This window comes from Pelobates fuscus, chromosome 1, assembly GCF_036172605.1.
Source record: "Pelobates fuscus isolate aPelFus1 chromosome 1, aPelFus1.pri, whole genome shotgun sequence".
Taxonomy (NCBI): domain Eukaryota; kingdom Metazoa; phylum Chordata; class Amphibia; order Anura; family Pelobatidae; genus Pelobates; species Pelobates fuscus.
Genome location: NC_086317.1, coordinates 261,902,023 through 261,919,268, shown reverse-complemented (window position 1 = coordinate 261,919,268; position 17,246 = coordinate 261,902,023). Strand labels below are relative to the sequence as shown.

Below are 17,246 nucleotides of genomic sequence, written 5' to 3'. Positions count from 1 at the left end.
CTGGAGTATCTGTACATAGGACGACAATAAGCTGTATGCTCCATAGAGTTGGGCTTTATGGCAGAGTGGCCAGAAGAAAGCCATTACTTTCAGCAAAAAACTAAATGGTACGTTTTGAGTTTGCGAAAAGGCATGTGGGAGACTCCCAAAATATATGGAGGAAGGTGCTCTGGTCTAATGAGACTAAAATTGAACTTTTCGGCCATCAAAGAAAACACTATGTCTGGCACAAACCCAACACATCACATCACCCGAAGAACACCATCCCCACAGTGATACAAACTTGGGGATGTTTTTCAGCAGCCGGGACTGGGAAACTGGTCAGAGTTGAGGGAAAGATGGATGGTGCTAAATACAGGGATATTCTTGAGCAAAACCTGTACCACTCTGTGCGTGATTTGAGACTAGGACGGAGGTTCACCTTACAGCAGGACAATGACCCCAAACACACTGCTAAAGAAACACTTGGTTTAAGGGGAAACATGTACATGTGTTGGAATGGCCTAGTCAAAGCTCAGACCTCAATCCAATAGAAAATCTGTGGTCAGACTTAAAGATTGCTGTTCACAAGTGCAAACCATCCAACTTGAAGGAGCTGGTTTTGCAAGGAGGAATGGGCAAAAATCCCAGTGGTAAGATGTGGTAAGCTCATAGAGACTTATCCAAAGCGACTTGGAGCTGTGATTGCCACAAAAAGGGGTTCTACAAAGTATTGACTTTAGGGGGTGAATAGTTATGCACATTGACCTTTTCTGTTATTTTGTCCTATTTGTTGTTTGCTTCACAATAAAAAAAAATATCTTCAAAGTTGTGGGCATGTTCTGTAAATTAAATGATGCAAATCCTCAAACAATCCATGTTAATTCCAGGTTGTGAGGCAACAAAACACGAAAAATGCCAAGGGGGGTGAATACTTTTGCAAGGCACTGTATATCTGTCGATAGGTCTCATATTTTCTCACGTCATTTTTTTCACCTTCTACCGCACATGTTCCATTTAAACAAAATTCTGCATCAGTTCTCCCTGTCCAAAACCACGAGAGAGCACTATTTTCTGTATCTGCATTTATAGTTGAAGTTGGATGTTATTTACTCACTAGCAAGTTCTTGGAACATATGTGTGAGTAACGCTGTTTTTGTGCCATTTTCTGCAGAATATTCGCTGTGGAACAACTGGGGTGGTTGCATTTCTCCGTGGTAACATGCTACATGTGGCCTGGCTGGGAGACTCCCAAGTTATGTTGGTACGAAATGGACAGGCTGTTGAACTCATGAAGCCACATAAACCAGACAGAGAGGTAAGACATTATTATTTGGTCATTTTACAGAATAGTTATGAAAAAAGAGATGGTTTCCATATAGAGATAAGCTTAATGATATTCATATTAGAACTGTCATCATAGAGTGATCTCACGAGAGTGAACTCTAGCCCCGCAGCAGCACAGTCCCCCCTCCCTACAAAAAGGAAGATGGGAGGGGGGATATTAACTAAACGGTCCTCCCACACAATACACACAACACAAACAGCACCCACACAGCACCCTTACACATACATCACCCTTACACACACAGCACCCTCACACACACACCCACAGTGCCCTCACTCACACACACAGCAGTGACGTTGTGGCAGGCTTATGCAATGTATGATCATATAATGTAACTAAATCCCCATTTTTTTGCCTAGATTAGGTGTTTTTTAAAAAAAAACTTTTACAAACTAATAAAATCTGTCAACATTGAAGTTGCTGTTTAGTAGATAGGAGAGTGCGCTGGATCTTGTGTATTTATTGTATAATATGGCCCCCAGCAGCACCCCATTTAAGCATGTTTAGGTGAGTGCAACCATCCCCCCATGTTTCCTATATATATATATATATATATATATATATATATATATATATACATACACACGGCATGTGTGTTTGTGCTTTAGGGTGCACACCCTTATGCAATAGGCTGCGCATGCCTATGACTGTCATCACTGGGATGTGAAATTAAATCACCTGTGTAATACTTTTTAATAAACCCAGATTTCCTAGTTAGATTTGGATAACTTACAGGACTGGCCTAACAAGTGGATGATTTAATTAAATGCAAAGTTATGCATTTTGTGGTGAGAAATACACAAACAACGTATTCCCTAATTGTATTTAGTTAGGGAAAACAATAAATTAGAAGGACTTGGTAATAGATATAGACAACAAACTAAACAACACTGTGCAATGCTAGGAAGTATTTGCAAAGGAAACTAAGCTAGTATCATACATGAAAAGGTAATCAAATATGTATATATGTGTATACTTTCACTTTATTAACCCCTTAAGGACGCATGACGGAAATTTTCCGTCATGCTGGTCCTACCCTTAAGGACGCATGACGGAACATTTCCGTCATGCAGTATTTTTCCAGCAGGGTCTATTACCTTGCTGGTAACTAGTATAATTAGAAACCTGGGGGTCCCCTCTGTCAGCTGGGGCCATTTTTAGTGGCCCCAGGTTTTTTGATGAGCTGCATGCAGAGCTCAAAGTGAGGTCGGCAAGCAGCTCTTTTAATGGGGATTTAAATCCCCATAGACAGCAATGTAGTGTGAGCAGGGTTAAATCCCTGCTCACACTAGGAAACCCAGGTATCATTAGAAACCTGGGGGTCCCCTCTGTCAGTTGGGACCATTTTTAGTGGCCCCAGACTTTTTGAGGAGCTGCATGCAGTGCTGAAAGTTAGCACTGCATGTAGCCATTTAAATCCACAAAGAACACTGCAGCTGAGCGATCAAGCTCAGCTACAGTCATTCTCTCAAGTGATCTGGTGCTTGGGAGACCCCCAGGGTCTGAACAAACCCTGGAGGATCACCCTCTATGCCCAAATGCCATTCTGATCAGTGCTGGGCATTTTTAGTTGCCCAGCACAGATCGCATTGCATTGGGAATAATGTCTTCAATGTAAGAGATGGGAGACTGCAATACTGAAAATAGCCAGTAGATGGCAGCAACATACCACTGTGTTTTAGTTTAAAATCCCTTTACTAATATCAGCACTGATATTAGTAGAGGGAAACCTTTGGGATTAAGATTAAATTAAGGATTACAATTAAGGATTATTATTCGGTTTAGCATAAGTACTAGATTTATTATCAGGTTTATTACTGGGTTTATTATTAAGTTTATGTTTGAGATTAGGTTTATAATTAATTGTAGTATTGGGATTATGTTTCAGATTAGGATTCAGATTATGGTTCAGATTAGGATTAGGGTCAGCACGGGCATCCCTTGCTGAATATAGCAAGGGAATTCCTCGGCTGACACCAGTAGGGGGAATCATTTTAACACTATTGCTAAAGGTAGGATTGAGATTTGGATTAAGGTTATAATTAGGGTTACACATGGGATTACGTTATGGGTTAGGATTGTGGTAATGGTTTATTATTAGATTGAGGGTTAGATTTAGGATTAGGGCTTGGTTTGGGATTAGAGATTTAGATTAATATTAAGATCGCTACTTTCCAAAGATATGCATATGGGGTATATTTGTACTGAGAAGATGTTGCTGAGTACAGCTAAGATAATTTTATGACAGTGGGAAACAGGATATTTAAAAAATAATCATCAGAAATACAATGTGTATGTAAAAATTTTAAAATAAAAATGAATACCACAAACTTTGAAACAAAATGGTAACAAAATGTCACTTCAATAAAGCTTGTAATATTTTATATGAGGGTCCCCATGTTGTCCACTTTTGTAAATGGTATGCATTGGTGGCGTTATTTAAATATATGAGTGACTAAAATGCCCCCAAATGAAACAATGACCATTCGTCAATTTGCCATTTAAAAAACCTGTAATGGGCCGGGTATGATTTTAGCCCTGTATTTTTTCACAAAAACCTGGCTAAGGTGTACAAAGGGGGTAATTTTGTACTCAGGAAATATAGCTGAGAATAATTTAGTGATTTAATTTACAGTAACATATCAAGTTTCCAAAATTAACTACTAAAATACAACATGTGTGTATAAAAATGCAAAAATAAAACAATATGATAACATTTGAAAGTAATTGGTGCTAACATAACTGTATAATAAAGCTCAAAATATACCATATGACATAGCCCGTGGTGTCTACTTTCACAAATGGTATGCATTTATGGAGTCATTTTAACTGTCAAACTGCTACAATGCCCTAAAATGTGATATAGACACACCAAATCCATTTACCAAAATTCTAATTGTAAAAACTGTAATGGTCAGGACTCGTTTAAGGCACTGTAGCTTCACAGGATAGTGTCAAAGACATACATTGGGGGTATTGTTTTATTCAGAAGAGTTTGCTGAGCATAATTATGGGGTTTTGATCACAGTGGCACATACCAGACTTGAAAAATGACCCCCAAAAATTGAATGTGTATGTAAAAAATGCAAAAAACAATATTTTACCACAAAGTTTGACATAAACTGGTGAAAAAATGGCATCACGCTAAGGCACAATATATACCATATGAGATACACTGTAGTGTCTACTTTCACCAATGGTAGGTCATTGAGGGATAAATTCAACAGTTAAACTGCTACAATGCCCCAAAATGAGACTTGCTCCATCAAATTCATCTATCAAAATTATCACTGTGAAAAATGAAATGGTCAGGTCTCTTTTATGGCACTATAACTTCACAGGATAGTGGCAAGGACATAGATTGGGGGTATCATTTTACTCTGTTGATATGGCTGAAAACTATATGGGGTTTTCTACAGCAGTAGTATATATCAACTTTATGAAATACACATTAAAAATCCTTGTTTTATGTGTGTATGTTAGAAATCTGAAAAAAACACAATTTTACTACACGATTTAGCAGATATTGGCAGCAAAATGGCTACGTAAAAAGTGTCAGAATACCCTTTGGTAAATAGCCTGTGATGTGTGCTTTATATAAATATATACTTTTGTGCAGCAATTTTGCTTTCTGTGATGGCTATTAAGCTTACAAACATGCCAAATTCTAAAATTGCTCCACATTAAAAAAAGTTTTTACTCCTTGTATTTTGTGACCTGTAACTTTCAAAATAAGCTGAAATCCTAGACATATTATGTACTCTCAAAATCAGAACAACTAATTGAATATTTTTTAAATTACTTTCCTTAAGCTGCACTTATTATACACACGTTATTATTGCCTAAACTGTGAAAAAAAACAATTTATTTCATTTTTTTGGATTTTTTTTAATAATAAATAAGAATTTATATATGTATCTGTCACATCAGATTAAAGCCATTTTTGTCCTTTAAAAAACGATATATAACATGTGTTGGTGTAATAAATAAGAAAAATGCAAACAGAGGTTGAACACAAACAGCAAAAATTGCAAAAAATGCTTGTGTCCTTAAGGGTAAGTCCAGTTTTTGAAGCTGCGTCCTTAAGGGGTTAAAAAGGCGTCTCAGAAGGTATAGTATAGGATACAAATACCGTAATTAGTCAAATCTAATGTGCCATTGAATCTAATGCGCACCTCAATTTTTGAAACCTGGAAGCTGGAAAAAAAAAAAATGTTGGCGAATATATTGCTCATTTATATAAGAATATACTACTATACAACATTTTACTACAATGAAAAGGTTTATTGCCATATGCCAAAGTAACATTGATGGAATTTAAATTTTAGTGTTACATGTTAAGTTTATTCTTTCAGGAACAAAATTTGCTAGTTTGAATTTGACTGTGTGAATTCGCCTATTTGAATTTGTCTGTTTGAATTCACTAGTTTTAATTTGCTGGAATAAAATTCAACTGGAAAATATAGAATTTCCCCCCGATTGTAATGCGCCATTGAGTCTAATGTGAATTAAACTTTTGGAAACTTAAAACTACGAAGAGATCTAACGTTGTTTGAAGACCTCTGCTCCCGTGGCGCATCACTTGGAAAATCTGTCTCGAACCTCTACCAATACTTATTGACCAGTCCCACCTCAGAAAACAACACCTTCCAGCGACATAGGGAGAGGGCCATGGATAAAACATTCACATCGGCACAATGGGACAAAGCCTTGATATGGCAACACAAAAGCTCCTCTAGCTCACACTATCAAGAGGTGAACTATAAACTACTCTCCATGTGGTATAGAACGCCAGTATTGCTGCACAAGATCTTTCCCACTACTGCCAGGAAGACAGAGGGACTCTTCTGCACATCTGGTGGGAATGCAAGCACATCGCCCCATACTGAAACCGGATCAAATCTGACGTTCAACTAATCCTCGGAGACGATATTGAATGGTCAGAAGAACTAGCCTTATTACACATTTCCTCACAAATGTTGTCCGCATACAAAAAATCTATTCTGCGCCACTTATTAAACGCAGCCAAATCACCGGTGTGAATGGATCCACATCGTCGAGGATATCAGGGCGGCTGAAGCACTACAGGCGGAATTGACGGGCAGGGGAGCAAAATGCGCGGAATCCTGGGCTCCATGGTTTACCTTCTACGTGAGACCATAGAGAGGTGCCGGTGTAGGTTTGGGGCCGGGAGACGGTGCAGCCCTTGCAACATGCCTATACCATACGATGCGACCCGTGACCGCCCTCTGGCGCTAGCAGACACAGACACCACACCTCACACACCAACCGCAACGCATGGGGCGAATGGGGGATAAAAACAGAACAAACAAAAAGACACCCACGAAAGGTGTACACACAAATAACTAGCTGAAACAAATTCAAACACTGCCTCTACACAGGCAAGGAGACGAGACATGAGACCCCCACACACTACAGAAGCGGGACTCAGATCCCAATAAACTCCACAGGTATGGGGGGGACATAACAAGACGGGGTTCACACTTCCCTAGTGGTCACAGCCGGGTGGATGTTCGGTGTACACCGACATGACCTAGCCCCCATATTGACTCCGACTATACAACACAAGACAATACCAGCTAACTAAGACTTTGAAAGAAACACAAAACACAAGAATGTAGGGATGATACTGAGTCAACCTACAAACGTGTACGACAACCCCATATCTCTACACCCCTTACCCACACACAGCAAAACTTTATCCCCCTTATGAGGAAACCTGGAACACACACACTCCATACTCCCACCAATCCATGCAACATACCAAGCAGCCCCCCTCGCCCATCGTCCCTGAAACATAGCGCCCTGGCAACATACAAACCAGCCAGGGAAATAGATTGGACACTAGTTGGACCACCCGAGTCAAGGGGGAAATCACGCAATGGGGAAAGGGAGAAGTCTCGCCATGATAACCCAAGAGGGAGCCCCCAATGGAGTCACGATAAGTAAAACCGACCGCAGTATGGACAGGGATTACATTTATGGAAGAACATACCATTGGAGGGGATATTGAATACACTATAATTTGAGTTATTATAGACCATACTCCTTTGTTCTCTTCACTCTTATAATAATTGTTTTGTGTCATGCTAACACAATACCACCACCTATACACAGACCCCTTTGGGCCATAACACAACTCAACACAATACACCACACTCTCACACTTATCGACAAAAATTGTGGATACTAACCGCTTGCAGACTCGCAACCTCAAGGTACTTATGAACATTAATATGTCCACATTGATCTGGTTCTCGATGGACTCTATTGTTGTGTTGATACCATATGGAACCAATTGATTGCAATTTACGTTGTGGAACGCAGTTATAACTGAACCATGTTATCTGATGTAAACTGACACTGGAAGTGCAACTGAATCTGTCTCTGAATGTACTTTCTTTAAGGATATACACTGTTCCTACATTGTATTCTTGCATTCTGTTGTTGGTACAGGCCTGCGAGCCTAAATTTTACTTTATTCACATTATAATAAAAACTGATTAACCAAAAAAGAAGCGCATTCAATTTGAATAAACATGGTACATAGAGGTTTAGAGCAAACAATCGCTGGCTGGGGTATCAGCCAGGGGGGCTGACCCAGGCTAGAGCCCTGAGTTGGCCCCAAAAGCCCCGGGTCTAAAATGTGCCATTTATTATTTTTAGCCCCAAGTCCAGGTGTGTTGTTTACCTGTGGAAGAGAGCTGTTAGCCTTAATTCTCTGGAACTGTTTTGGGCTTGGGACCATGTGCAGGGTGGGTCAAAACTATGACTTCCATGAAATTCCTGAACCCCTGAACTGATCTGGGTGATTTTTGGATATGTTGTTGACCCAGATCAGGGATATCAGGGCTTATGTTGTATTTTGGGGTACTTATTGGACTTTGTAAAAATATGTGTCTTTTCTGCCTGGGGATAATTAATGCATTATCTGCGTTAAATATATCACAGGCAGAGGGGAGGGATTGGGTACTGTATGTGGGAGTGTCATTCATTGTCACATTGTTTTCATTGGTTTGTACACTTTGTGTCCCTGTGCCCAACAAGGTCCACCTGGGTGTCACCCTTGTTGGGAAACCTGCATAAAAGGCCAGCTGTGGCTTCCACTAAACAGACTTACTTCATCCTCAATCTACAGTCTTGTCTTTTATTGGGGGAAACTACTATATTACTACAAGGGATTGCTATAATAACTATACTCCCTTGGATTCTCTGAGCTCTTGTAAGAGCTATTCCTGCTTGACTCCCACTGGAACCTGGAGCCTTGTCGTAGATCCAGGGTGGGTAGGAGGGTAGGAGCCCTCGGTGAGCACTAGGAGCATCTGCCGGCGGAGTTAAACACTTTTCATACATTGTATATTAACACGTTGAACAACCCTTATTCCTCTCTTCTCATAACCCCCTTTCATTCCTTTCTTATTTTATTCCTCACTTGCATCAGTCTTTTCTCATACCCACCATTCAATCACTTATTCCCTTGTTCTCTGCCGACCTTCCCCCATATGTGTCCCCTCCAAGTATGAATCTGATTGCTACCCAGCAGCATTGAGGCTGCAGAGTAACGTCGGGCAGCCGGACATACATGAGGTATGTCCGGCTCTTCTCTAATTTATTTGACTGCCTGCGTGTGAGGACCAGCTACTCCTGTTATACCACCAATGATATTCTCAGGGAGTGTCACCCTCTTCTGCTTGCCATCACAAGGCCATGGCTTCAGTGGCCTTATCAGATATCCGACCCAGAGTCCTCAACCTGGGCATCAATTTGGGGGTTTGATAATAGTAGTTAATTTGATGGTTTTCATTGCAGTCCTCAAGGTACAGCAGCTGCCCAAGTTTTGGTCAGTATCCCCATAAGAATAGAATTCGAAAATCCTAAAATGTTGGTGTGCTTAGTGATTTGGGTTGGGAAACACTGCTAGAGGATTTTTATATCAAGATCAACATCAGGTAATTTGTGTACTGGTGTTTAGATTTATTAAGAAAACTGTGTTCACTAATTATCTCTGTGTTCATGTCTAGGATGAAAAGCACCGTATTGAAGCTTTGGGAGGCTGTGTAGTCTGGTTTGGTGCATGGAGAGTTAATGGAAGCCTCTCTGTCTCTAGAGCTATTGGTAAGAATAACTTTAATTAATTTGCTTATCTCTGTCACTTTGTAGCCTTTATTTTAATTAAATGTCTGATCTTAGACACACAGAGCCTGTGGAAGTTCAAGGTACCTGAAATAGACAACAAATTACAAAGGGACATCTTGAGACATTTCACCAGATACAATCAAATCAAGAAACTCTACATTCATGAGAGCGTCAATTAGTGTATCTTGTCTAACAATTTAGTGTCTCTAGTGTAACACTGTATTTCTAATAAAACAAATCTTCCAGTATGAATTGGAAAATGGTACAATCAGACACAATAACCTGTGCCTTATGTGTAGATTCTCCTGTTAGGAGCTTTGTTATGCAAGCAGATGCAATCTTCTGGTATACATAAAATAGACAAAGCACATGAAACACAATAGAATTATAATGGGGAAAGTATATATATATATATATATATATATATATATATATATAGTAAAGTGCCGGGTGCAAAATGACCAAGGCTTCCAATATTCAATGTTCATAGAAAAATGGCTGCACTCTCAGTCTTCATTAAAAAATTCAAAATTCTTTATTATTTCAGGTTAAAAGATTGACGTTTCAGTCCTATCAAAGGACTTTCCTCAGGATCAAAGATACATACATACATACATACATACATACATACATACATACACATATAACAAAAAATAAGGTGTTTTTTTTGGTAAATCATCGTACACTTAATACAGAGGTTTTGTATTTTGTTTTTTTTATATTTTGTAACTGAACAAATGATTTAGTAAGGTTGTAGCTAACAAACTAAATACTAATTGTATTCCTGTTGTCTACAACCCACACAAGTGGCTCAGGTAGTGCAGCTCATCCAGGATTGCACATCAATGCGAGCTGTGGCAAGAAGGTTTGCTGTGTCTGTCAGCGTAGTGTCCAGAGCATGGAGGCGCTACCAGGAGACAGGCCAGTACATCAGGAGACGTGAAGGAGGCCGTAGGAGGGCAACAACCCAGCAGCAAGACCGCTACCTCCGCCTTTGTGCAAAATTACCTCCAGCAGGCCACAAATGTGCATGTGTCTGGTCAAACGGTCAGAAACAGACTCCATGAATTGGTATGAGGGCCCGACGTCCACAGGTGGGGGTTGTGCTTACAGCCCAACATCGTGCAGGATGTTTGGCATTTGCCAGAGAACACCAAGATTGGCAAATTCGCCACTGGCGCCCTGTGCTCTTCACAGATGAAAGCAGGTTCACACTGAGCACATGTGACAGACGTGACAGTCTGGAGACGCCGTGGAGAACGTTCTGCTGCCTGCAACATCCTCCAGCATGACCGGTTTGGCAGTGGGTCAGTGTAACGGAGCTCCGTGTACCCCGACCGAGTACCCTCCGTTGATGGATGCTCCTAGCGCTCTCAGAGGACTCCAAGCACTGCAGACGACACCACAACCACCGCAGACTCCACAACCGCCGTAGCTTAACTGGAGCCGCGCCGTCTTCCTTCCACCCTGGATCGGCTTCTGTCCTCCAGGACCGTGTGGGGAAGACCTCTGCTCCAGGAGAGCGTATCTGGAACAAGCTCTTAAAAGAGCTAAGTGATTAAGAGCTCAGGGGAATATGCAGAGCATAGCAATCCCCAGTGTGATATAGCAGTTCCCTCCAATAACGAGACACGGCTACGTATTGAGGGTCAGAAGAGGTCTGAGGACTGGAACACCCAGCCTGCTTTTTATTAGAAATAGATACACACAGAACACTCCCAGGGGGAGGATGAAAACAACCAATAATACAGATGGTAACACCCCCACGTCTCCTCCCCTCAGATAACTACATAACCCAATTAAAATGTCCACATTTTTCCACCAGTTCTGGATGTACCCCAAAAACAGGGGGTACAGCTTTAAATCCGGTAGCGCTGGATAGCTCTCCTTCAGGGGGACAATATATCCAAAAATCACCCCATTCGGATGTACAGTTCGGGAGATACAACGTTCCAAAGTTTTGACCGACCGCACAGACCAACTAGCCGAAATTAGTTCCATGAGTTTTGGCCTTGCGGTCGGTCTCCGTTCGCACGGTAAAAAGGTATGATACTCTGGCCATCCATGCGAATCGCGGGGTTCGCTGGAATCCCCATAGATGATTGCATATAACTACCGAACGAGGGGACGTTCGGTAGTTTCCGTACGAACTTATGGAGGTCTGGAGGATTCAGCGGTGTTCGCCTGTTTGCGTATCCGTTTTCAGTTCCATGCGGTTACAGGCAAACACCGCTGTTCGCACACAAGATGGCCGCGAACACGTGGAAAGTCCCGAAATGGCGGCCACCTATTCAGAGCACAAAGAATTCGCATGAAATCATGCGAACGGCTGTATTCTCCAGTAATGGCATTCTCATGCACTATATTCGCCTAAATCCCCTGGCTGTTAGGTTATATTAGCAGTCCAAACCTACAGCATAGATAAAGGGAAAAAGACAGTCTAATACAAGTCCATATGCCGGAATACAGGGTTTGCAGTGCAATATAGTCCAGGACCATAGTCGCAGGGGAGGAGGCGGGCAAGCAGGCCTCTCCAGGACAAAGTGGCGAAGGGCACCTCGTCACACATCTCCCCTTTGGGGGGAAGACTAACCAGGCACCTGACCTTCTGTCGGTCAGTGCCTCCGTTAGTCGATCCACCAACCCACAATAAACAGATGTCCGAGTGGCCCCCCCACAACATCAAAGTACAGGAACAGCCTACCCACAACACACAGTTACTGCACCTGGGTATTTGGCTGTGGTAATGAGGCCACATGCCGAGGGTACTTGAAGGGCAGAGGCCAACTGCACTCTGCCCAGATGCCGGCTCTTCTGCTGGGGTAGCCTGCAGGACATCAGGCTCTGGACCAGGGACAAAGGTAGGGCAGAGGCCGACTGTACTCTGCCCAGATGCCAGCTCTTCCACTGGGGTAGCCTGCAGGACATCAGGCTCTGGATCAGGGACAAAGGTAGGGCAGAGGCCGACTGCGCTCTGTCCAGCTGCCAGCTCTTCCGCTGGGGTACTGAGACCATAGTCCGGCTCAGTAGTCAAGGGAACATGGACGTCAGGAGGGGTTAGCATCGCCTCCGTTAACCCTGGTGCCACGCTAGGGGTTAGCTGGGGAGGGGAATTTGTACTTACCCCCTCCTCTGGGTGTCCTGGTGAGGGTAGTTGGGGATCTGGAAGGGCTGTCCAGCATCCCTGTAGGTCAGGCACAGAGACCACGGTCCCATCTGCGCCGTCTGGAGGATTGGTGTCTCCCCTTGTTGGGGGAAGCTGCCGCTGGGGAGAGGGGGTGCTGTGCTCCTCTCCTGGAAACACAGGCTGCCGCTGGAGAGGGAGACCGCCTGTCTCCACTCTCTTACCATGGTCCTGTTGCTGTAGAGAGGGACCAACTGTCTCTGCTCTCTGTAGGACACACTGCTGCTGGGGGGGAAGAACGGCACCTTCGGCCCCCTGGGGTACACACTGCCGCTGGAGAGGGAGACTGCCTGTCTCCACTCCCTTACCATGGTCCTGTTGCTGTAGAGAGGGACCAACTGTCTCTGCTCTCTGTAGGACACACGGCTGCTGGGGGGAAAGGACGGCCCCTTCGGCCCCCTGTAACTCACGCTGTTGTTGGGGCGCAGGGACGGAATACTTTGCCCTCACTGCCCGATATTCGGCTTCCATCTGCAGATACTCCGCCAGTTCTCTCCTTATTCTTGGTACCATTTCCTCGGTTAGAAGGGACCCGTAGATATCCAACCGCCGCTTCAGCATAGCGTCAAACTGTACGTGACTATACCAATAGTCCAGTTTTGCTGGGTGTTCCCAGGATGCTGTTCCTCGCCCTAGGGAAGCCATCCTGTTGTAGCCAGGGGCGCTGCCCAATGGCTAGCGTTGCCCTCAATTGTAACTCCAAACGTTACCCGTGTCTCTGAGCTGCTTCTCCTCGCACTAGGACGCCATCCCACCGCTGCCACCAATGTAACGGAGCTCCGTGTACCCCGACCGAGTACCCTCCGTTGATGGATGCTCCTAGCGCTCTCAGAGGACTCCAAGCACTGCAGACGACACCACAACCACCGCAGACTCCACAACCGCCGTAGCTTAACTGGAGCCGCGCCGTCTTCCTTCCACCCTGGATCGGCTTCTGTCCTCCAGGACCGTGTGGGGAAGACCTCTGCTCCAGGAGAGCGTATCTGGAACAAGCTCTTAAAAGAGCTAAGTGATTAAGAGCTCAGGGGAATATGCAGAGCATAGCAATCCCCAGTGTGATATAGCAGTTCCCTCCAATAACGAGACACGGCTACGTATTGAGGGTCAGAAGAGGTCTGAGGACTGGAACACCCAGCCTGCTTTTTATTAGAAATAGATACACACAGAACACTCCCAGGGGGAGGATGAAAACAACCAATAATACAGATGGTAACACCCCCACGTCTCCTCCCCTCAGATAACTACATAACCCAATTAAAATGTCCACATTTTTCCACCAGTTCTGGATGTACCCCAAAAACAGGGGGTACAGCTTTAAATCCGGTAGCGCTGGATAGCTCTCCTTCAGGGGGACAATATATCCAAAAATCACCCCATTCGGATGTACAGTTCGGGAGATACAACGTTCCAAAGTTTTGACCGACCGCACAGACCAACTAGCCGAAATTAGTTCCATGAGTTTTGGCCTTGCGGTCGGTCTCCGTTCGCACGGTAAAAAGGTATGATACTCTGGCCATCCATGCGAATCGCGGGGTTCGCTGGAATCCCCATAGATGATTGCATATAACTACCGAACGAGGGGACGTTCGGTAGTTTCCGTACGAACTTATGGAGGTCTGGAGGATTCAGCGGTGTTCGCCTGTTTGCGTATCCGTTTTCAGTTCCATGCGGTTACAGGCAAACACCGCTGTTCGCACACAAGATGGCCGCGAACACGTGGAAAGTCCCGAAATGGCGGCCACCTATTCAGAGCACAAAGAATTCGCATGAAATCATGCGAACGGCTGTATTCTCCAGTAATGGCATTCTCATGCACTATATTCGCCTAAATCCCCTGGCTGTTAGGTTATATTAGCAGTCCAAACCTACAGCATAGATAAAGGGAAAAAGACAGTCTAATACAAGTCCATATGCCGGAATACAGGGTTTGCAGTGCAATATAGTCCAGGACCATAGTCGCAGGGGAGGAGGCGGGCAAGCAGGCCTCTCCAGGACAAAGTGGCGAAGGGCACCTCGTCACAGTCAGTAATGGTGTGGGGGTGGCATTTCTTTGTGGGGCCGCACAGCCCTCCATGTGCTCGCCAGAGGTAGCCTGACTGCCATTAGATACCGAAATTAGATCCTCAGACCCCTTGTGAGACCATATGCTGGTGCGGTTGGCCCTGCGTTCCTCCTAATGTAAGACAATGCTAGACCTCATGTGGCTGGAGTGTGTCAGCAGTTCCTGCAAAACGAAGGCATTGATGCTATGGACTGGCCCGCCCGTTCCCCAGACCTGAATCCAATTGAGCACATCTGGGACATCATGTCTCGCTCCATCCACCAACGTCACGTTGCACCACAGACTGTCCAGGAGTTGGCAGATGCTTTAGTCCAGGTCTGGGAGGAGATCCCTCAGGAAACCATCCGCCACCTCATCAGGAGCATGCACAGGCGTTGTAGGGAGGTCATACAGGCACGTGGAGGCCACACACACACTACTGAGCCTCATCTTGACTTGTTTTAAGGACATTACATCAAAGTTGGATCAGCCTGTAGTGTGTTTTCCACTTTAATTTTGAGTGTGACTTCAAATCCAGACCTCCATGGGTTGAAAAATTTGATTTCCATTTTTTTATTTTTTGTGTGATTTTGGTGTCAGCACATTCAACTATGTAAAGAACAAAGTATATTAGAAGAATATTTAATTAATTCAGATCTAGGATGTGTTATTTTTGTGTTCCCTTTATTTTTGTGAGCAGTGTATATTTCATAGACCTGATGATCTACCATTTTGGATGCAATATTTTTTGCCCTTTGTATAACTATAGCCCCATTCTTCTAGATTGTAAGGTCATGGGAATATGTCTCCCGTCACCCTTTGTTTCCACTCAACAAACTGTATCATTATAGAATTGATTGCTTTGTTTAGTCTGTGTACAATGTACATAACACCCTGATGTTTTATAAATAATAATGATAGTGCACAAAGTTGTGAAAGTAACAATGTCAACATAACCACCACTAACCTTACTATCATTGCTGAGATTAGGTAGACAGACAGGTAGAAAACAAAATATACAGATAGAAAACCTTTTAAATTTCTAGAGCAGTGTATCAGAGTCAAGCAAGTGCAAAAATTTGTATTTGTTATCAAAACAAATGACTTTGTGATTGCCTAATACTTAGATGACGTTCATTATCACTGTTAAGGAGAATATAGCAGTGTGTATAGAGTAGCTGGAGGTGTATGTAGTGTACTGTTAAACTGTTCTAATAAAAACAAATGCATTATTAATCCAATGAAGCCCTTTATATGTTGGATTGAAAGTGACATTTTTAATCAGCATATTTCTCAGGACTAAATAAAAATATAGTTATGCTGTAGTTTAGAGCTTCTTCCACCAAAATGTCATCGGCTCACATACACGTCCAACAGAACCAAAATAGATAAATAAACTAACACAAAATATATACAACACTTAGTTTATCAATAATGTGATGGGAAAAAACACACATCTTATTAGATAGTGGTAGCCCTCTCCAGGAATATCCCAGACAATATTCCTTTTGTATGGTACAGAAAAACAGCAAGTGTGTGGGAGAATATGGCTGTAGATCTACAGGTATAATTAGGAAACACAAAAAAACAAATATAGCGTAACACTGTTACATGAGATAATAAACTGCGCAGATATACATTGCACTCACAAGATGTTGTTGAATAAATCACCGAAGGGTGCCTCCCCTGTTAACACCTGGGGGGCTAAAGCAGGACGCCTCTTTTCTGTAGCAATTCGCTGCAAGTATGGAGAGCCAGATTCAGAATACAGGTGAAAAAACTGCTATTATTTAATCAAGTGTAAATATAAAAATGGTAAAAAGCCATAGGTTAAAAAATGTTGCTTAGGAGTAATCCTACATGTTTCACCCAAACAGGGCTTCCTCAGGGAATCTCCCAAGATTTACAGCAACATAAGTAAATGAACAAAGTGGCAAGATAAAACACTATGCAGTACAAAGCAGTATATAACCCTCCCCCCGAGTCTCTCTTTATAAATGTCTCTTGATTGATGAATCCTCGGGTGTTTCCTCATGTTGATCAGCTGTCCGAAATCTTGTCTAATGATTTTCAAATTCCCCGGTCCGATCAGCGTACACTTCCTGGTTTACCACGTCAATTCCGGTGCACCGTTCTTCCTGGACGCATTGTGATGAGTGTGTTCCATTTAGCTGTAGTTTTGTGTTTCAACTTCGGTTTCATTCATTAAATCGGTGTGATAGGCGTAAACTCGCAGACAGTAACTCATATACAGTTTATATATACAAAATAATCTCATGAAATTAATCCGATATTTAGTATATGGGAAGAGCATCCAGTTCCAATTCTCCCTATGGAATATAGACCTGATATTTAAATGGTTTAGAAAAAAGAATAAGATATTCTTAAAGATGTGTAAGTGCATTTGAAATCCATTTGGAGATGGAACTGGAGATGGAACCAAAATAGAGCATAGAATGTAATAAAGCAGTTGTTTAGCTTTTATTACTTGTTTGCATTAGTCTGGTTTCTCTTTCACTGATTTTTTTTTCTCATTA

The 17,246-nt window shown here is 42.9% G+C and overlaps 1 protein-coding gene across 1 annotated transcript in view; it reads left to right on the top strand.

The window, feature by feature from the left end:
• PPM1E (protein phosphatase, Mg2+/Mn2+ dependent 1E) overlaps window positions 1–17,246 on the top strand; it is a 299,607-nt gene that overhangs the window by 269,984 nt on the left and 12,377 nt on the right. The window contains exons 5-6 of the mRNA XM_063456941.1: window positions 1,154–1,297; window positions 9,370–9,463. Coding sequence (XP_063313011.1) covers window positions 1,154–1,297; window positions 9,370–9,463 — 238 coding nt within the window. The remainder of the gene's footprint in view (window positions 1–1,153; window positions 1,298–9,369; window positions 9,464–17,246) is intronic.